Below are 22728 nucleotides of genomic sequence, written 5' to 3' on the forward strand. Positions count from 1 at the left end.
ATTTTTTCTTCATTTTTAAAATTAAAAAAAAAATTTTGGTGTATGTTTGTTTTTTTTTTTTTTTTTTTTTGGAAAGGTAAGGGGATTGCAACCTTTGGCTCAGTGTGGTCCACACCACACTCAGCCAGTGAGCGCACTGGCCATCCCCATACAGGATCCGAACCTGGGGCCTTGGCGCTCCCAGTGCTGCACTCTCCCGAGTGAGCCACGGGGCCGGCCCTGAATGCTTATAATTTTGTTGCCTCAGCATCATTTTGTGTCTCTCCTAATCATTGGAGGGGTGTTCTCCATCTTAAAGATCCTAAATTAAAATACGGATTCTCTCTAGAGTATTCTCTCTAGTATTAATGCTTCTTCTCCAGGTTTAGGCCTCTGTTAAAAAGAAAAAAATTAGGGACAGCTGGGAACAAACTATGGCCAAATATTTTCTGAAGTGCTTTTTGTGATAAAGAATTTAAAAATTGAATAAGGCCACCCAATACAATACAAAATTGATTAGTATACTATAATCTGGATTAATTTTAAAAATCAGACATCTCAATTTTATAGAAACAAAGTGGAATGATGGTTATCAGGGGTTTGGAGGGAATGGGGACTTTTTAAATGAGTATACAGTTTCAGTTTTTTGTTTTTTTTCCCCCAAAAAATGACCGGTAAGGGGATCTTAACCCTTGGATGACCGGTAAGTGGATCTTAACCCTTGACTTGGTGTTGTCAGCACCACGCTCTCTCAAATGAGCTAAACAGCCATCTCTATACAGGATCCAAACCTGTGGCCTTGGTGCTATCAATGACCGGTAAGGGGATCTTAACCCTTGACTTGGTGTTGTCAGCACCACGCGCTCTCAAATGAGCTAAACAGCCATCTCTATACAGGATCCAAACCTGTGGCCTTGGTGCTATCATCACCACACTCTCCCAAGTGAGCCATGGGCTGGCCCTCAGTTTCAGTTTTGCAAGATGAAAAAGTTCTGGAGATCCACTGCACAACAACATGAATATACTTAAAACTACTGAACTCTACACTTAAAAATGGTTAAGATGGTAAAGAAAAAGAAAATCAGATGTCTGACATCAAGCTGACATGAGGAATTTATTTTGTAAAAAAACATCTAGAGAATGCCACAGACAGCCCTAGTATGTCTACAGTACTATATTTAAAATGACAATTGCTCATGATGACAACACTGAAGCACTGAAAGATACCAAAATACTTTCTGATTCTAAGAAGTCAAATTACAATGTCTGGTTTTCATGACCTCATATATATCAAAGTACTAATACTAACATTTAGTAAACCAGAACACCCAATTATACAACTTTTGGTGATATACAACGGCACCAACCAGGTCTTCCATTACTCATTATACTCATCTGGTATATCTCCACACAAATATTTAAGAGTTCCAATTTCTTGGTCAAGTGATATATTGCTTGAATTCATTAAATACATTTTTTAGACTTCTCTATTATAAAAAAAGGTAAATGTACAACTAAATTAGTATTTGAAAAGTGCTCACTGTGTTTTTACAGGAACATTAATACTCTGACAATTTATGAATGCACTCTATACTAATTTTGCCTGTTTTTACTTAAATCTAAACTTTCCCCCTCTACTTTCTAACCAATTTTGTGATTTTTATAAGAAATCTACGCCTCCTCAATTCTCAAATTCTTTTTTCCGCTTTATTTCTTAGTTTAAATTAAGTACAAGGTTTATTGGTATCTTAGGCTTCATGCACATTCTTACTCTAAACACCAGCAGTTCTTCAGAGGCCTAAAATCCAGCATGGAAATTACTGTGTTAAATTAGTTCTAGAAAAAGCATTAAAGACATTTTTCCTGAAATATACAGAACACGTCATGCCAAATCTCCAATTTATACAAAAAACTGGTAATAATCGTGAATTGCACATACAGCTTTTATTTCCAAAACAGAATAACTTAAATATTAAAACGTAACTTTATGTTACCACAACTGACCTTATAAGCATAACACATGGCAATGTTCAATACAAAAATCACAATATCTACTAACTTTAAGTGCTGCACATCACAGCATACAAACTCATTTCCCTACGAACTATTCAAACTATAGACAGCAATATTTTTTTAAGCTACTCTAGCATTTATGCCCTAGTTAGAAATTTATACGAAACACAATTTTATGTTCAAATATGGAAATAAGTAACATAATTCCAAAACCCAAAAGTATCCCAGCATTCTGTAAAAAGAAATATCCCCAGCGGCTACATCCATGGTCACTAGCATCATTGTGCAGCATCTCAGGTACCTTAAAGAAAAACAAACAAAAAAAGAGTAACATTTAAGTTTTCTGAACTACATTAGCTGTTAGAAGAACTTGTAGGACAGTATACTAGCTTTACTTGTAGCTGGATATACTATGGGTCAATTCCTTAAAACATAACTACGTACATACTGACTCTAGCTAATGTCACAGCATTTCCTAGCTGTTTAATTAACAATGATTATTCATAGTGTTCTGAGCAAGTAAAAACTTCTATTGGTCCAGTCAGCTCCACTGTAAAATGAAAAGCTATCTTGATATCCCTGCAGCAGGTACTGCCTGCTTATCTGAACTGAATATAACATGTGGTTTGCCTTTCATTCAGAGATAGGAAAACTTACACTATGTAAAATACAGTTTTAGCAATAAGATTGGCTGGGACTGTTATGTGGCCGTTGCTGTCAAAACGATCCAAGAGTACTTCAAAAAGTTAGTGGAAAGATGTGTATTTTTTAATTCTATTTTTCCACTAACTTTACTTATTTTTTGGCAGCTGGCCATTATGGTGAGTCAAACCCTTGGCCTTGGTGTTATGACACTATGCTTTAACAAACTGAGCTAATCAGCCAGCCTCTTCACTTTTTGAAGTACCCTCGAATGACTACTTTGTCGAACTTTAAAGCATTCTGGAAGTACACACAACATGCCAACATGTGGCTTGTCCTAGGCTTCCTACAAATCTATAGACAATTCAATGCCCGAAAACTTAGATTCTACTCTAAAAAGATACATGAAGGCCAGCCCGTGGCTCACTTGGTAGAGTGCGGTGCTGATAACACCAAGGCCACGGGTTCGGATCCTACAGATGGGGGTTGATGTTTCTGTGTATCCTAAATACACATTAGGTAAGGTGTCCTTGAGATCAAGAATCCAAAACAAACAAACAAATAAAAAAAACAACACCTCTCTAGGACCTGTATTTTCACATACCACCTTTGAATACAGAATTACTTCTCATCACTACTGCATTCAGTCTAAAACATTTTTTTAAATGATGTTTTACTGAACATTTTCTCTACTTTGTTAGTCAATAATACAATTTGACTTCTTAAAACTTACCATATCAACCAGAGCAACATACATGAATAGGCCAGCAGTAAGTGCAAATATCCACATAGAAACATTTTCAGCATAATGACCAATAAAAATTCCTGTTGCCATTCCAAGATATGCCAGCATGGCTGACAAAGCATTATAAAGAACAGCCTGCTTAACAGTCATGCCAGCCTTTAGTAACACAGCAAAGTCACCTGAACAGAAAACAAAAGGATAGAGTGAAAAATCATTTTTAAGATACATATGCAGATCTAAGAAAATCATTTTTAAGACTTCTAACATTCAAGAAAATTCTCTAATTTTTTTGAAAGACAGAAAAAAAAAGCAAACTTACCCAGGACTAAAGCAGTGTTAATCAGCATAAATCACCCTAACAGCTGCATGAACTAAAATATCTTTTATCCAACATTTTTTTAAGGCTTACACTTTGTCAACGAATGATAAATACCATGAATCTACTATTGTATTCTTGCACTGTCTTCAAGGATTTTATAATTGGCCATAAAGAAGGGAGGGGAAGGAAGAGAACACACATGAAATGACCAGCAAATGACAAAGAAAACACATAATTAAGAGCTAAAGAGTCTAATGTTATAGTTACAAAAGGAGAAAAGACATATGAAGATGGAAATAGTTAAGAGAGGCTTCGCAGGGCATGAAGGATCTAGAATGTGAAACTCAAATAACATGTTGAAGACTGCACACATTGAGCAGGCAGATGGGTGGCCTTCTAAATGGTGGAACACATGGCAAGAAATAAGTGAAAATGGCATCAGGGGTGTGTGTGAATGAATATGTGTCTATAAGAGGAAAAACAAACACATGAACTAGAATCCAGAACAACTAAGGAAGGTTTTATGTATTAGTGACAAAGAAGAACAATATTCAAAACACAACTCATCAATTTCCCTTTTCTTCTACTCCAGTGAGATTCTCTTGACCAACTCCTCTCTGTTTAATGTAAAATGATTCCTTTGTATCCTGTAGTCTTATTCACAGTGTGTGTATAAAGATGATCACTGATATCACCAGTATGACAGTATGCAAAGATATCTGGCAGGGGAAGAAGATGACAGAAAGGGCCCAGCTGCCACTCTGGCAACCCCACATAGGCGACTGTGTATTCATACTTGTGGGGTCAGAATTCTGGCTGGAAATAAACTTGTGCTCAGTAAGAAACAAAAGCCAGGTAGGTTAGCAGACTTATGAGAAGGAATGGAAGTTTTGAAGAAGCTTGATTATTATTAGCAAAAGCCAGTGACACTACGACATTTCTCCCACCTAGCAAATACAGTTTATATGGTTCTCTTACCTAATTCATGAGGCAACTCATGGCAAAATACAGCAACAGAAGTACTTAAACCACTTGATAAACCTTCAGTAAAAGCAGCACCTGTGTAAAAAAAGGTCAATTGGAAAAATTTTGGCTTGTGTTTTTTAATCTGATCAGCACACAAAATGAGGTAAAGAAATAAACTATATTTTGGCTGTGAATCAAAAGAACTTTCCCAACCCAACTCTGTATCTTCTTTATAAGAAATCTTAGATTATATTTCAGTAGGTCTAAATTTCCCAAAGAAGCACAAGCAGGTATGATAGAGAATGGAAGGTTTAACTATGCCTTAGAATAAGTAGGTGGTCTTACATAAACCTGAGAAGTAACTGCTACCATATAAAATAAACTGATTTAAAAGGTTTAGAAAGAAACTCTGCTGTCAAGAGTATAAATGTTTCATTTGCCTGAGCAATTCACGTGATTAGATTTGTTTACATTCACTCTTCCACTATCTCATAAGGAGACTCTAAGATAAATAGCTCATGCAATCGATCAATATAAACCATGACTAAGCATTTAGACATTCCTCCTTAGTCTGCTCATGGTGCATACAATACAGTATAGGGGGAAGAGCACCAGACTCCCATGGACCCATGGCTTGGGCTCACCTCAGCCTGGCTACAGAACAGCACTGCCTCCTTGGGCTAGTGGCTTTACCTTTCCAGGCCTATGCTGTCTAATTGGTAATTATATCCATGGTTCCTTTCAGCGCTAAATTACTAAAATTTGTAAGTATTCTATTATCTCCCAAAGTGGCATAACAATTTACGGTTTCTTTTTTTTTTTTTTTGTGGCTGGCAGGTACAGGGATCCAAATCTGTGACGTTAGTGTTATAAGGCTATGTTCTAACCAACTGAGCTAACCAGCCAGCCTGCTATAACAATAGTAAGAATTCTATAATTCTTTGGATAGAGATTGGTAACTGGACTTACCAGATATATGAAGATTCCTTTAGCATGAAAGAAAAGACAATGGAAAAGATCACTTTACCTTAACAAATATGAGGGTAGTTCAAAAAGTTCATGGAAAGATTCATATTATCTTTTAATTCTATTTTTCCATGAACTTTTTGAACTACCCTCATATTACTTATATTACAGATAAAGGAACTTCAATGTACAGGGGGAAAAAAATCTCACACATGCTCCCTACATGTTAAAGCCTGATCTTAAGACCTTGCAAATTAAGAACAACTTTTGATAATTACAATTTACGTAATGAGGGGCTGGCCAGTTAGCCAAATCAGTAGCACATGATGCTGACAACACCAAGGTCCAGGGTTCAGATCCCCTTACCGGCCAGCTGCCAAAAAATAAAAAATAAAAATTTAGGTAATGGGCGCCAGGCACAGTTCTTAGCACTTAACTGTATTTACACTTATTGAGTACTTCATTGTCAAAGTAGCCAACAAAGAAATAACATTTTGATAATCTTGAAAGTCACTAATATCCTTATAAATTAACCTATTCTTTATTAAAATTTGACTGGGTGTTTAATGTGACATTTTCAGAGTCAACCAACAAGGAACAAATATGTAGATGTATACCAATTGCTAGGCCATCACTGAAATTGTGCAGGCCATCGCCCATTATCACCATCCAGGCCAACGTGGCAATACCAGCGTCTTTCAACTCCTCCCGAGAGTAGCGCTGACTGTGACTGTGAGGATGGTGGTTTTGGTGGTGGTGGTGATGGAGAATATGATGGTAGTCGTGATGGTGGTGAATGAGGTCATCTGACTGGCCAAGTGTATCATGGAAATGTGAATGGCATTTATTCTTGCATCCTCTGGGCACATATTCATTGTAGACTTCTTGCGGATGAGCATGAGCTATCATGACCTCCTCTTCTTCCAAGATTGCTGGCTGTTGAGAATCAAAGTGGGAGGGATCTTGTGTGTCTGCTCGTAAATAGCCTTCAGGTCCTAGGAATAAACACAAAGGGCAATGGGACAAAGTCAAAAAGCTTTGTTGATGCACTTAGACACATTCCAAACTTTCCCACTGACAAAGTCAACAAAAGAGGATGGTAACTCTCTCACACCTGTAGACCTAAACATTAGAGTATGCTTGATGAAAAACATCAATAGATTTTAATGAATTTTAGAAAGTGAATGGGCTCTCATATTAAGAATAGATTTTAAGGGCCGGCCCATGGCGCACTTGGGAGAGTGTGATGCTGATAACACCAAGGCCAAAAGTTCAGATCCCTATATAGGGATGGTTGGTTAGCTTGCTTGCTTCAGAGAGCGTGGTGCTGACAACACCAAGTCAAGGGTTAAGATCCCCTTACCGGTCACCTTTAAAAAAAAAAAAAGAATAGATTTTAAAGGTTAACATTCAATAACTATCTTCCCGATTCTTTTTATATATATATATATATATATATTTTTTTTTTTTTCCGGCTGGCCAGTCTGGGATGTGAACCCTTGACCTTGGTGTTACAACACTGTGCTCTAACCAATTTAGCTAACTGGCCAGCCCCGCCTCCCTACATTTTAAATTTTTTCTGGTGGCTGGTCAGTGCAGGGCTCCAAACCCGTGACCTTGGTGTTATAAGGCTGCGCCCTACATTTTTAAAAATGACACTTTTTCTGATCATAAAAGAAGCACATGCTTAGAAAAATATATTTTTAGATATTTAAAATATTTATTTTTTTAAAATACTACATATTGGAAATAAAAAACAAGCATAATCCTGTCATCTAACATTCTTTTTTTTGGAGACCAAAATTCAAGGAAAAACAGAAGTGTCTGAATTATTTCACCATCACCAAGACTGTTTGTACAGAGGAAAGTAAACTGCAACAATAAGATTGCTTTGTCTTTGTCCTCCTGTACACTGCTATCAATTTTCTTGGGAGCATCCCTGACACTGTGGTCCAATTCTAGAGCAGCTATACCCTCCCATCATTACACATTTCACTCGAGTCCATTAAAAAAGTTTAAGAGGGAATAGATGCAGGAAGAAGAGCAAAAGCATTTTATCTGCTATTTAGGGTGGACAGGAAATCTTACAAGTAGGCAGCAGCAACAATAGTTTTTCTCTCCCCTCAGTCAGCAACTATCTATTGAGCACCAATGCTGTGCCAGGCACTCTGGCAGGCACTGGGGATAGAGTGGGGCACAACAAAATACCTGCCTTCAAGAAGCTTATGTTCTTGTGGCAAGACGGCCACTTAGGAAGGAAACACACGACAAATTTGGTAATTGGATGGACTGGTAAGTCGAAATTAAAGGGTAACATGAATGAGAGGGAGTGGGAGACTTCCTGTATCTGGGTGACCAGAGAAGGCCCCTCAGGAGGAGATATCTGAGTTGAAATCTGAACAACAGATGAAGGAATTGATGTGAAGATCTGGCAGAAGAGTATTCCAAGAAGAAAGAACAGTAAGTGCAAGGCCCTAAGACAAAACGTGTGTGCTCACAGGTGAAAAGAAGGCCAGTGGGGCTGGAGCAGTGAGAACAATGAGCGAGAGTAAGGGCCCAGTGGGACCTTGAAGGTCATACGAGGAGTTCAGTTTAAAATTTGAATCTTAACTGAGTTTGTCCAATAAGAAATGCCAAGCTGGGGCCGGCCCGGTGGCGCACTGCTACAGTGCGCCGCTTGGGAAGCGCGGTGGCGCTCCCGACGAGGGTTCGGATCCCACATACAGACCGGTTCCCGCTCACTGGCTGAGCGAGGTATGGGCGCGGCGCTGAGGGTTGCGATCCCGTTGCCGGTCCCGGTCCGGTACGGGCGCAACACTGAGGGTTGCGATCCCGTTGCCGGTCCCGGTCCGGTACGGGCGCGACACTGAGGGTTGTGATCCGTTGCCGGACACGAAAAAAGACAAAAAGGAGAAGAAAAAAAAAAAAAAGAAATGCCAAGCTAACACTCAAGTTACAGGAAAAATAGTAACTTTACAATGGAGAATGATGGACACAACCTTAGACAAGTGATCAAAATTGCCATCACCAATTAGTGACAGAGCATCACATCAGGTGGCACACCATGTCACGAGACATGTGGTGTTCCTGCCAAAACTGATCTAACCATGAAAAAATATCACACAATCTCCAAAGGAGAGCCAACTAAGTGCAACTTCTGATCCTGGATTGCACTCTGGACCAATTTTTTGGCAAGGGCGGGTAGGGAGGATTATATTAAGAGAATGTCCTTTTTCTTAGGAGACATACACCGAAGTATTTAGGGATAAAGATATCCTATTCTTTATCCATAACCTATTCTCAAATGGTTCAGAGAAAAATTTGTGCCTGTATAGAGACTTAGAGAAAGAGAGAATAATAAATAATTGCGTGATAAAATAAGTGAGGAACCTGAGCGAAGGGAATACAGGAATTTTTTATACTATTCCTTAAACTCTTCTGTAAGTCTGAATTTACCTCAAAATAAAAAACTAGAGAAAAAATAAATGTAATTCACACAGAAACAACCTACTCACTGGCAATTAAAGAAAAAAAAAAAAGAGATGTTAAAAAAACAAACAAACAAAAGGACATGGTCTCATCTCTCCCAGAGAGCCTGGGGTGCCTGCAAATCACAGAGCAATGACTCAGATTCACTCGTAAGAACTTACGATCATCTGTATCTACTTTCTCCTCATTTGCTGAAAGCCGAGATTCATATTTGGACAACTGCTTCTTAATTTCCATGTCATCCTCATTTTCAGGTTTCTTCTGATTCTAAAATAGCAAGGGAAAGCAAAACTTTAAAATAGTTGATTTGCTTATATGTACAGCTTTAAACAAACAGGTAAGAAAAAGACACTGAAAAAGACAACAGTGTAATAGACCTCTACTGTGTAAAAGCCATCCAAGGGCAGGACTGCACTTATCTTGCACAGCACCTAGTAGTGCACCTTAGGCATAGTAACTGTCAGAAAGGTAAAGAATTAGGGCCGGCCCCGTGGCGCACTCGGGAGAGTGCAGCGCTGGGAGCGCAGTGGCACTCCCGCCGCGGGTTCGGATCCTATATAGGGATGGCCGGTGCGCTCACTGGCTGAGAGCGGTGCGGGCAACACCGTGTCGAGGGTTGCCATCCCCTTACCGGTCACAAAAAAATAAAAAATAAAATAAATAAAAAAGAATTAATACCTCAGTAACATGAGATGTAGAAAAGTCATTCATCTCCCTGAATGTCCCCTAGGTCATCTACTCTAAGTGTGGTCTTACACAGCAGCACAGTACCCCCTGAGAGCTTGTTGTAAATGAACAACTTCAGGCCACACCCCAGACCTAATGAATCAGAATGGGGATTTTAACTAGATGCCTGATGATTCATATGCACATTAAAATTGAGAAGTTCTACCTTGGGTTATCATTTAGAACCAGCTAGAGGTATTTCCCTTAGGTATTTAGTGATCTGCTAACCAACCACTTGGTTTTCTCCATATCTCTTTTGGATACTGAAACCCCGTATTTCTCATACTTTTTTATAATCTAAAACTATACTTAGTTTTTTAGTTATTATAATTAAAATACTATTCCTTAATAAAACATTAACATTCTTTCTCTTTTTAAACAAGTTTCTATTAGTTAGCCTTGAATTTATCACTAGGCATTTTAACCACCCAAATACCGTGCTTGAGAGAATGCTCCTGAGTCCAAGCAACATTTATGTTGCATAAAGGTCATTGTTTGAACCATGTTGTCTGTGTATATCTATTATGTAGAAGATAATATTTAAAATGATGAAAATTATCACAAATAGATTTGTTATTTGCAGTACCTTTGAATATAACCTAAACAATCACCACCAGACCTGAGATTTCATTCACACTCTAACAGTGTACAAGATATCTATACATTCTTAGGCTATAAGAGTTTTTAAAGGCAAACAGACAAGTCTTTATATGAACCCCTAGCATAGTGCCTCAATCAGAAAAAGTACTAAAATCTTGTGGAAATAGATGAATTCAGGCTATCTTAAGTCATTTTTATTGGTGCTTTATTTCTAAGTAGGCAATGACTCTAGAACTAATAATTTAATCAATTCTTTTATTCTATAAGTATTAAGGACCTATAATGTCCCCCAAGCTAAGTGCTGGCAGTACAATGTAAAAGAAGACACATAGTCACTGTTCTCATGGAGCTTATCATCCACAGGGAGAGAGGCTTTTCACAGATAATGATTATACAATTCTTTGATTGCAATTTTCAATACATTTTACAAAGGTAAAACACAGAGTGCTATTACAGTGTATAATAAGACCCAAATAAGTTTTAGGACAGACTCCTTTGAAAAAATGTGACGTTTACACCAATACCTAAAGATAAGTAGGAGTTTGCAGGGGAAGAGTGGAGGAGGCAGTATTCCAAGCACAGAGAATAGTTTGTGAGAGGGCCTTGAAGCAGGAAGAGACCAGCACTGTCCTGGAACTGAAAGTACAAGGTGGCTGGGTCCTTGTAGGTCAGAGAGGAGGGATGGATAGAAATGAGGCTGGGACAGCTGAAGGAGACCAGACAAGGCAAACCACATCAGGAGTAGTGGGCTCTGTCCTAAAAGCAACAGGAAGTCACTGAAGGAAGGATTTTAAGTAGTGACATACCTCATCATATTTTCATTTCAACAAATCACTGCCTGCTCTGTGAAAACTGGACTGGAAAAGGAGCAAAACAAAACAATGTAAACAAGCCAGTTAGGATGCAACAGCTGTCACTCAGGTGGAAGATAACCATGGCTTGGACTAGAATGACAACAAAGAAGATGAAGAGAAATGGAAAGAACATGAGATATTTAACAAAACTTAATTGGATATGGGGATGAGGGGGATGTCACAGATGATTCTCCAGTATCCAGCAGGAGCAATAATCTTCATGGGTAAAAAGAAAGTTTGAAATTGAACTATTATAAGGGTCATATTATACTGAAGGTACTTTAAAGTTCATAGAAAAATAGGATTAAAAGATAATACGACTATTTCCACGAACTTTTTGAAGACCCTAGTATATTAAGCATGATGTGTAGCCCTAACTTGAAGGTAGAGATTTCAAATTGACCTATATAGCAGGTAACCTAAACTATGATATATAGAACCTCCCAGGGGTGCAGAATGGATTTTTTTTTGATGACCGGTAAGGGGATCTTAACCCTTGACTTGGTGTTGTCAGCACCATGCTCTCCCAAGTGAGCTAACCGGCCATCCCTATATAGGGATCCGAACCTGTGGCCTTGGTGTTATCAACACCACACTCTCCCAAGTGAGCCACGGGCTGGCCCCCAGGATGGATCTTTTAAGGAAAATGTCCTCTTACGGGCCTAAAGAGCTCCCAACACTCACCATATAATGAATAGTTTTTTTCTTTTTGAGAACACCAAATGAGATTAAAAACTACTAGGGAACATTAAGATCTAAATCCCCTTGACCAAAGATAAACTCAATATATTCTAAAAAAGGAAAAGAACATGTAATGTTTGCAAAACTCCAGTGGGAAGTCTTTGTCTAGAAATTACGCTTACTTGCTGTTTCATGCTCCTTATATATTCAATAAATATTTATCAGTCATCTGTTATGTACCAGACACTATTCTAGGCATTGGAAATAGAGCAGTAAATAAGACAGAGAGGTCCTGGCTCTTAAGAACTTAAATTCTCACAGATACTATTTTAGCAGAGAGATTATCATACTTCTCATACTATAAGCCACAGTAATACACAAGGGCACTTCAAAAAGTTCAAGGAAAGACTCATATTATATTTTAATTCTATTTTTCCACAAACTTTTGAAGTACCCTCATATGTAATTTATACATAGTAATACATGTAATACACTGTAAAATGATTGTTGCATTTAAAAGTACTGGTTATAATACAAACTAACTTCATATCTCACTAATAACCTAGAGTTATGACATAGGGTTGGAAAAGAAAAACTGTTCTATTATAGATAATAGAGAGTCTATTTCTTAGTGGTCCAGATTAAAGAGTACCAGATTAAAGAAAAACTTCCTTTAGGTAAAATTTGAAAACTAAATTGAAACTAGAAAGTTAAATAAATTATGGCACTTGAACCAGAAACAAAGTAAAAAAAAAAAAATCCTAAGCCCCCCTCCCCAAAACAAAAACGGTCATATTTCTTAAAGGTAAGAATGATTTCAGAGGACATAAAGAAGTAGGATGTATCCTCAAACCAGCCCAAGTGAAGCAATTGGGACAACAGGAACACAGAAGATAATTTCCTAGATTAAGAATGAATACGCTATTCTTATTTTACTTCTTCGCTTTAAATTCAGGTCCACTAAAGACAAGGTTCAAAATTTGCAATTTGAGATCTTAGTGAATGTAAAATCCGTAAGTGCAAATATTCATAGGATGAATAAGGAGGCCACTCTCTTGTTCACAAATGCATTTCTATTTCCCACAGTGAGCTCTATGCTCAGAAGAATCAACCTTGTTAGTTTTCAAACTTCTTCATGCCAGTTATCCTTGTTATTATAATTACACAATTTAATTACATATTGCTCAAACTACAAAATGATGGTAAGAATAGTTACCTCTACGAATACACAAGTTGAATGCTTTAAAAAGATTCAAAGGCAAGTTGCTAAAACAAACAAAAGGCTATCTAATTATGTAAGGTAATCACTGCATAAAATTTTTTAAATTTCCACAATCTAGGTTCCACACTCAGAATAGTTTACAAGTGTGTAACCTCTTGTTCAATTTTTGAGAAACCAAAACTGAAAATTGTAGACAAAGCAGCATGGCTGTTTAAAAAGAAAAAAAAAAGATATAAAACTTCAACTCAGGGACTGGCTGGTTAGCTCAGGTGTGTTAGAGTGCAGTGCCAATAACACCAAGGTCAAAGGTTCGGATCTGCATACCGGCCAGCCACCAAAAATGAAAAAATAAAACATCTGTACTCTCATATTCTGGTCATTTGATGTTGACCAAGGTTTTCTTTGAAGGTTTTTTTTTTTTTTTTAATTGAGTTGATTAAATGGATTGACCCAATGGATTGAATCACCCAATTTTTTTGTTTTATGTAGGTGAAAGTAGTGATATTTTTGTCTTCTACTTCAAGCATTGATTTCATTTTCATCAGAATATGTGGGCAGTGGGAATTTTAGATGAGTCCAAAAACTCATGTGTGAAAGAAATATAACCTACATTAAATTTCTGCGTCTTAATTTTAGCTCAAATCCTCATTTCAGTACTGTGCTCTCCCTAGTTGAGCTAACTGGCCAGCCCAGATGATTTAAGTTAAAGTGTCTGAGATCTGTGCACATCATTTTTAAGAGTCTCCCTTCTGAAAGTCTTTTGACTGACCTGCCTGATCACATCAGATCAGAAGAGGCAGATAACCACAGGCAACTCAGAAGTATTTTTACCCAGAAATAAAGAGCCTACTATTTGGCTTCCTACTATTTTCTGATCCCATTTGCAAAGGGCAAGCCTGTGAAAGTCACATATCCTTAGAAACAAAACAACGTTCAGCTACTGGATAAATAATTTAAAATGAATCACAATAATCATAACCACCAATAAATATAGACAGTGTATCATGACACTTCTGGTCTTTAAGGCCCCGCTTGTACCTTGTTTAGTCATTTATATAGATGTTTATCCTTGCCTTTCTTACCCTTATGAGTTTCAAAGAAGATTGAAGGCGGGAAAACTCCAGGGTCATCAAGATACAGAATTGTTCTACATGAATGCCTCTGGGTCTAAAAAGTACTCCAAGATACTGAACCTCCTGTCAACTAAAGAACATACACCCTGAGGGCTGGCCCGTGGCTCACTCGGGAGAGTGTGGTGCTGATAACACCAAGGTCATGGGTTCGGATGTATGACATCCCTATATAGGGATGGCTGGTTCGCTCACTGGCTGAGCGTGGTGCTGACAACACCAAGCGCGGTGCTGATAACACCAAGGTCATGGGTTCGGATGTATGACATCCCTATATAGGGATGGCTGGTTCGCTCACTGACTGAGCGTGGTGCTGACAACACCAAGCCAAGGGTTAAGATCCCCTTACTGGTCATCTTAAAAAAAAAAAAAAAAAAAAGAACACACACCCTGGACAAGCTAGTCTAACAGTCTAGCTAGAGTACCACTGTAAATAATGTCTGATGCACAGTAAGTACTCAGTATACTTTTTTCTTACCTTTTTCTTCTTATCTTTAAATTGCTTGATCAATGTGAGTACATGTTCAACGAGAAACATGAAATATAAGCCTCCTAGAGCTGTCAGACCCTTCCATGTAGAATCAAAATAGGTACTCTCTTCTATATGTTGAGAAGACAGATGACTGAAAAGTGGTCCTCTCTTCATTTCCATTGATGGTTCTTCATGGCTATGACTATGGTGGTGACTTGCATGAGACTAAAAGCAAAATTATATATAATTTATAAATTCACTAGTTTCATATATCAGAAAAATTGGCCAAGATAGTACAGTCAAATTTGATATTATTCAGAATTAGGCAGTTAATGGAATACTTCAGAACTGAGAGGAAGTTTAAAACATTAAAAATAAAATGACCAATGGGGCAGCTTGCTATGTAGAGCTTAATGTACGTAATGTACCATGGCATTTAATAGAATGGGTCTGTTTACATAAGGACACATACATTCCCCAGTTACCCTCATAATATATAGGTAGTATTTCCACTGTTTCACAAGTTACTATAGCCACAAATAACAGAGAACTGCTAGACTTAATAGGCATATGGTATCTACTGCTTATATTCCCAACCAAATAGCCCATACCAGTGTCATCAGACTAGCCTTGTAAAAAGCCTAGCCTGGGGCCGGCCCCGTGGCGCACTTGGGAGAGTGCGGCGCTGGGAACGCAGCGACGCTCCCGCCGTGGGTTCGAATCCTATATAGGAATGGCCGGTGCGCTCACTGGCTGAGCACGGTGCGGGCGACACCAAGCCAAGGGTTGCAATTCCCTTACCGGTCACGAAAAAGACAAAAAAAAAAGCCTAGCCTGTGTGTAGTGATGGGCCCTGGTAGGTATCTGAGACCTGAGTGCACTGCCCTGGCCGGCTGCAGGTGATTGCAGTAATAACTACTGCTACTGTATATTAGGTAATCAGGTGTGGAACATGCTAACAGAGGTGAGACTGGAGGGGTTATAGAGTACACTGCATGTGTGTGCTCCTTTGTGCAGTAGATATGAACATATGCCAGCTAGTAGTCATAGAGCTTGTCACAGCAAAATGTTTTCTTTCACTACTGAATGGAACATTGAGATCTGCAGTGCTTTAGGAGTAGAGTAATTTCCTTTCCACTTACCTGAAAATTTCTGAGGGAAATTTAAAAAATAAGATCCAAATATTTTCTGCCTGAGCACCTATTCCAAATATTTAATGGTAAATGTAAATTCACTTTACCAAACTTGTTTTATTTAAGAGTTCATTCATGTCATGAAGTGTAACTCTCTAAATAGACACATAAATTCAACTCTGAAGAAAACCTCTAAGTTTGTTGGGTACAAAAAGGGTCACATATTTTATTTCCGTGGCAATTATACTAGCAGGTAAGTAGATAATTCACACTGTCACGGTACTAATATCTGAGCAGAGTTTGTCTCCTTTTATTAAGTGGGCTCCAGAAAATTAGTCTGTATTTAGTAAATTCCTTTTTAAAAAAAGGCAAAAAAAAAAAAAAAAAAGAACATATATTAAGATCTAGGATAAAAATGTAGCTTTTTATTACCAAATATATTTTAAAATCAACTTCTCTAAATCAAATTTCTAACCTTTTTATATATATTGATACAAAGAATTCTAGTATAAACCAAAAATAACTTTTTCAATGTTGAATAATAAAACACTAATAGGAAAAGTTACTGTACTTACATGTGGAAGAAGGTGTAAAAAAGCATCACCACTCAAAGTCCCAACGGCCAAGGCCACAAGGAAACTTAGGAGAAATTTGAAAAACACCCGATTCATGAGAGGCACTAAGATAACCCCAAGCAAGGACAGGAAACTGATGATGGAAATGGCTATAAAGCCACCAACCCAGGCTGTCAAACAAAACAAAACAAAGCAAAGGAAAATCATACAATTGATAAACTTTTAAAAAGAGAGTTTTAGAGAGTAGCATAAAGCAGCACATAAAAGCAGAGAATCTAAAGAAACACAAATTCAATGTGATTAGGACTTTGGCAATAGCACAGTAAGCAAGAAACTGTTGCTGGCTCAAATTAACAACCTGACGTACTTAAGATCTCTCCACGTAAGGAGCATAAGCCTAGTAGAAAATTCTTCAGATGGGGTGAAGAGAGGGAAAAAATGGTTACCAAGGATGAACTCTAACTCACTTGAGAACTGAGCTTTCAGACTCCCATAAAAGCTAAATTATGAAAGAGAAGAAATAAAAGTTAAAAATTAAAAACAAACCTGGCCGGTTACCTCAGTTGGTTAGAGCTCAGTATTAACACCACCAAGGTCAAGGGTTCGGATCCCCATACCAGCCAGCCACCAAAACCAAAATCAAACCAAAAATTTAAAACAAAAACCCAGGAACTCAATAACTTCCTCAGTGAACGAAGCAATTATTTCTTATTACAGCTCTCAAGCAACATGACTCTATACTATAATAGAACTTATGCTAATTTCACTCATCAATAAGAACATACCAAAATTAGGCTCCGAAGCAGCAGAGGTGAACTCTGACCCTCCTCCTAAGTAGTATGACAAGACATAAAAAGCCCAAACTGTAGATATCCTGACACATCTTGTGGGATGACCTCAGGCAAGTCATAATCTAAGTTTTATTTATTTATTTTTTTAAGGGTGGGCTAACATGCTTGCTTTCTTTACATTCAGGGAAGAGACCAACTACAATGATGTATTTGGAATTACACTGAAAAAATGAATAGGTCAATGGAAATGTAAGAAAAAGTACAACATAAATGTATCTACTAGAAATTATTTTTACATAAAAAAGGCAATTGTACCTATTTGTAAAGAATAGGTCTTTGGAGTGATTTCAGCTTTCTTTTCACTTGTTGTATGAATCAGACAAGATCTGGCATCAATTTGATTGATGATGGCTGGGCAGAGATAGTTGAACTCTTTTGCATTCAGCAGAACTTGGATGCCCATTCCATGAGACATAAGCAGATTTGACGCATTGAAACACTGAAGGAAACAAAGCAGTGAAAATCACTAAAAGGCGTTCCCATGAGAGAATCCCAAAAAGTATGAGGGTACTTCAAAAAGTTCATGGAAACTGAATTAAAAGATAATACAAATCCTTCCATGAACTTTTTGGAGACCACTTGTGGTTTGATGACACAACATCCTTTCTTTACTAAAGCTACCTCTTTTATCTTTTTAAGTTATCGCAACTTAAGCTTTATTAAAACCAACTTTTGTTTTGAGTACTTTAGAATTTGCCTCAAGCAACCTAGAGATACTGTCACAACGATGGTATCTTATCTCTTCTGCCTACTTCTTGGGAAAGCAGTTGCATCACCTAGGAGGCTTTCTCCTGGACAAAGCCTCAACTGGAACAAGCTTGGAGATAAATGAAGATTCACAAGCCTATTAACTCATTGTATAAACCAGTTAAGGAAATGAGCTTTAATTTCAAAATGGAGTTCATTAGAGATTGAGAAATATGTTGTTTTAGTACTAATGCAATCCTACTTGGCCTAAACAAGCCCAAGAGGTGTCGCTCCTTCCAGCAATGACCCTGCTTGCAAAAACTCAGCTCAGTTCTGTCTAAATACCTGGCAAATCATGCTCTACAATGAGAAAATATTAAATTATGCAGATTATTCTTATAATCTGCAATGCTGGTTAATAAAACAAGCCTGTACCAGCAGGCAGATGTTTTCAACAATTTAATTAGATGACAAGCTTAGTTTGAAGAGAAACTCTGCAATTTAACCCCCCCCATAAAAAAAAAATTTGGCTGTAGTGCCTGTTTCTCATCTTCCATAAAGATATTTTAAACTCCCACAATTCTTGGCCAATACTACTCAGAACAAACTTCATCTCCAGTGTTGCTATGGCTATGAGCATTAGTAGAATTATTCCAGAATTAGTAAAGTTATAGGCTGGTTTGAATGAAGTACTTAAGTTTTGCTTATTAAAGTATACCAACTAATTCCTTGTTCATGAAATCTCTCAGCCAAGGTAAATTTATTTACAGTCTGGAAGTCTATTCTAGAAAATCCACATGAACTTAGAACCTCACTGTCCAGACTTTTCGCTGCTCCAATTTCACTCTCCAAGTCATTGCGATACTTCTGTCAAGGAGGCAGCACTGCTCTTCAGTGTTTTTCAGCTTTTCAGCCACACCTTTTCCTAAAACGTGGATTCTAACTAATGCTTTTCAACCCTCTATTTCCTATTTTTATTAATAATGTTCATTTTCAAAGACTTTCTCCAAAAATAACCTTGATATCTTTCTATATGTATTTTACATTCTATATTAGAAAAAAATTTTAGTAGGCAGCACTACGCTCACCAAAGAACTATTCCCCAAGTTCTGTATCAGAAATGTTTACAACATAGTAGGCACACTTTGAGCTAAGTGCCTTGCTGAGAAGGTAGAAATTCCCTTTTCAACAGCTTCACCATTTTATTTTTACTTTAAACTCCTTACAACTAGAGGTAGAGTGGTAATGACAGGACAGACAAACAGGTATGTTAAAATAATAAAAAGCACTTATCTTACCTCCTGAGTATTTTCATTTGTGTTTCTGGCATACATAAAGCCTTTTATGGGCTCATTCACAGACTCATTTGTTTTCCTCCTAGACAGCCAGCTTGCCCGGCTCTTTTCTGTAATACTGGGTGGGGTGGAACTGCTTACATCTTTGGGGAGGAATTTTCCAGGTTTTGGAGTCTCTATTGTCTCTAGAAAGTTAGTTCTTTCAGAGACAGTGTTATAAACAGCTGAGGTTACTTCACTAGCACTAACACCCTCTTTGACATTTCTTCTACCATCAGTATGTTCTGGTCGGTGAGATCCTTTCCCCTGGCTAGTTCTAGGATCTCTAACTGAACTATCAGAGTCATGGTCTGGGCAAACAGCTTTCCGATTGTTTTTACTAGAAGCAGCATGATTACGGTGAGAGTGCCGATCGTGGTCAGAGTGATGCTCGTGGTCAGAGTGGTGCTCGTGGTCATGGTGTATATGGATTCTTTTAATCTTATCTATGCCTATATTCTGAAGCAATTTTCTGAACCCTTCAACTGACAAGGAATTATTTTCTCCATAGCGGTAGAAAAGCTGTTGTAGATGATGTCGCTGTGTGGTAACTGCTAAGTCAACATTAATTCCAGATTCCCAATTTGGACTAATTTTCTCTGTGGTCTGAGGGAAAGCAGCTGCTGATTCTAGTTCATGAAGGGGATTTGTGACTGAAAGGGCGAAGGTCAGGATCAAGACTACAGATAAATTTCTTGCCATTGCACCTTCCTAGAAAAAACAGAAAAAAAAAATCAACTTCTAAAACAATTTGAATTAAAAACCTCATGCAAAAACTGATGTCTAATCAAATAATCAAGGTTTACAGAGTATCATTTGGTGTGGTCAGTATGGTGCTAAGTACTGTGAAGATACATAGAACTAAGTACTAGGCTCTACCTTTGCATTGCTAAAACACTTGGAACAACTGGAAAACAGCTGAGTGCTAAGAGACTGTATTTAGCACTGTAAAGTAACTAATTCAGAGACAGGAGAGAACCACATGGCTACAGCCATACTGGCAACTTACTGTGTTGAGAACAAAGATTCGAGACAAGACAAAGCAAAAACAAAACCTAACTACCTCCACTATCACCATCATTTCATAAAAGAATCTTTTAACACCAAAAAAGTAGAAATGATTATCTCAAAATCCACTAAATTTTTATTCTTAAACGAACACACTCTCCTTATATCTAAATCCATTCAGTACTCTTTTCCTCAATCCCCACTCCTCAAAGTTGCTCAATTTTGTCAGTTTCTCCTGTACCCCTCAGGACATTTTCTATGCTTACTCAAATAGATGTGTACTGTAAACACCCAAATGGGATCCTTCTTCCCATTCGACAATGAATCAGATATGCTTTCATGTCAGTACATATAGATGTACCTTATTCTTTTGAACGGCTGCGTAATAATCATTAATTAAACTTCATGAAAAGCTCACTATATCACTCTAATGTTGCTACAAATGGGATCCTTCTTCCCATTCGACAATGAATCAGATATGCTTTCATGTCAGTACATATAGATGTACCTTATTCTTTTGAATGGCTGCGTAATAATCATTAATTAAACTTCATGAAAAGCTCACTATATCACTCTAATGTTGCTAAAAAACAGTGAAAATTTTGTCACGGACTGCACACAATAGTGTTCGGAACCAAAGGCCTATGCCCCAAACAGGAGTTAGGAATCAAGCTCCGGCTTCAAAAGCAGAATTTAGTTAACCAGAGGAAGGTACAGCATAGTCAGCTAAGCTGACAGGCGGATAACTCAGGACCCAGCAGATATCCAGCACCAAAGGTGGATGGGGATGTCTCTGGCAAAATACGCAGAGGTTGGGTTTCCGATGGGCAACCCAGCTCTACCGCTTTCAGCTGTTCTTCCTTGGACCAGGCTCCCATATTCATCACCTTATTTTAAAAACCAGTAATACCAATTTTGCAGGATGAACAGCAAAACACACACACGAATGTATGTGGAACTGTAGTTAAACTCATGCGTTGTACACACACTGCTTGTCACACTGAGGGCAGTAGAAACAGAAGTACATAACTAGCGTAGGAGTAGACTCCTGAAAGAATCTTCGGGGCCTGAGTTCTGGGAGTTCATTTAAAGAGAACCAGTGAGAAATCATTCCCAGGAAAGAGACGAGGAGTGGGGTGGGTGGGGACCAGCACAGGGGGCAGCTCCAAGCAGCTCCGTGCCTTCCTCCAGGGAGGATGCTGAGGGCGGTCGCGAACCGGTCCGCGGATTCCAGCAAGTAGGCGCGGGCTGGAGGAAAAAAGCAAGCCGAAGGAAAGGGCCTTGGAGAAACCCGTGAGTGGAGAAAGGGGGAGTGGGAGCACAAAGCTTTGTTGCTGAAGGCTTTTTATTTTTAAACACGTCAGTACCTTCTTCGAATACGGGATGAAACATACAGACCGTCTCCTCAGAAGGTCCTCCGCTGGGCCCCGAAGCCCATCTGGGCACCCCAAGCTGGGAAGTCTGGCTCTCCCCGGCGAGTGCGCGCCAGTGGCGGACTCTCCCCGGCAGCCTCCTCTGCAGCCCCCTGCCCGGCCCGCAGGACCGCCGTCTCCGACCCCTCTGTCTGCCCGGCCCGCGGGGCTCTCCTCCCCGCCGCCCCCCTTCCGGACCTGCGGGTCTCACCTCTCCGCGGCCTCGCCGTCCTATGACCCGACCCCGTGTGCAGGTTCGGTTTCCCGCGGGCGGTCCGGAGGCCTCAGAACAGGCCCGCGCTGGTCTCTTCGAGAAACCTCTACAGGGCGCGCCTCGGTCCGGGGGTGCTGCCACTCAGCCGCGCCCCGCGCCTCCCCGGAGCAGGACAATCACTAATTACCGCCGCGCGCCGCGCGCCGCCGGGAGCCACCGCCTCCTCCTGCCATGACTGCGGGGCATGCGCAATGCGGCTCCAAACCCTGTCTCTGCAGACGGATCCGCTTTTCCGCGTGTCCGCAGGCGCGCGGGGCTAGCAGGGGCACGGGGCGGGAGGTAGTGGTGCGGTCCGAGAGGACTGTGAGCAGTTTGGGGTCCTTTTCTTGGGCCCCGCCGCGCCCCTGAGCTTCTCTAAGGCTCGAGACTCGCTTGCCGAGGCCGCCCAGGCCAGCCCTGTCCACTGCTGGGAACTGGGCAGTAAAAGGCAGCGGGGTGACTCTGACGCTGCCCTGGCACACGACCCCAGATCCTCCTGGAGGGTCCCGAGCTACTCCGCTGGGGTTTCGCTCCTGGGACGGAGACGTTGCTCGTGGCTGGCCCACGGCCCACGAAAAGAGAGCTCGTAGCGGCTGCCTCGTGCTGCGGTCTGAGCGCGTGCTGGAGATGCACTAGGGCCAGGGCGGGGGGCGGGGCCGCCTCCGAAACGC

General features: G+C 39.5%; 1 protein-coding gene across 2 annotated transcripts; it reads right to left on the reverse strand.

Annotated features, from left to right (window-relative positions):
* Positions 1-1074: 1074 nt before the first annotated feature.
* On the reverse strand, positions 1075-22695 carry SLC39A6 (solute carrier family 39 (zinc transporter), member 6). 2 transcript variants are annotated; one of them, XM_008578671.1, is made up of 10 exons: positions 22016-22641; positions 19349-20095; positions 17619-17802; positions 16513-16682; positions 14811-15029; positions 9281-9386; positions 6248-6625; positions 4677-4757; positions 3368-3558; positions 1075-2293 (listed from the first exon to the last, which is right to left on the reverse strand). In XM_008578671.1, the coding sequence occupies exons 2-10, from the start codon at positions 20084-20086 to the stop codon at positions 2141-2143; spliced, it is 2220 nt and encodes a 739-aa protein (XP_008576893.1). In that variant the 5' UTR covers positions 20087-20095; positions 22016-22641; the 3' UTR covers positions 1075-2140. The 2 variants fall into 2 exon arrangements, with proteins under 2 accessions (XP_008576893.1, XP_008576894.1); XM_008578672.1 differs by lacking the exon at positions 1075-2293 and adding an exon at positions 5634-5650 and having other exon boundaries at positions 3472-3558; positions 22016-22695.
* Between the last annotated feature and the right edge of the window lie 33 nt (positions 22696-22728).

This window comes from Galeopterus variegatus, unplaced genomic scaffold, assembly GCF_000696425.1.
Source record: "Galeopterus variegatus unplaced genomic scaffold, G_variegatus-3.0.2 Scaffold1738, whole genome shotgun sequence".
Lineage (NCBI taxonomy): Eukaryota > Metazoa > Chordata > Mammalia > Dermoptera > Cynocephalidae > Galeopterus > Galeopterus variegatus.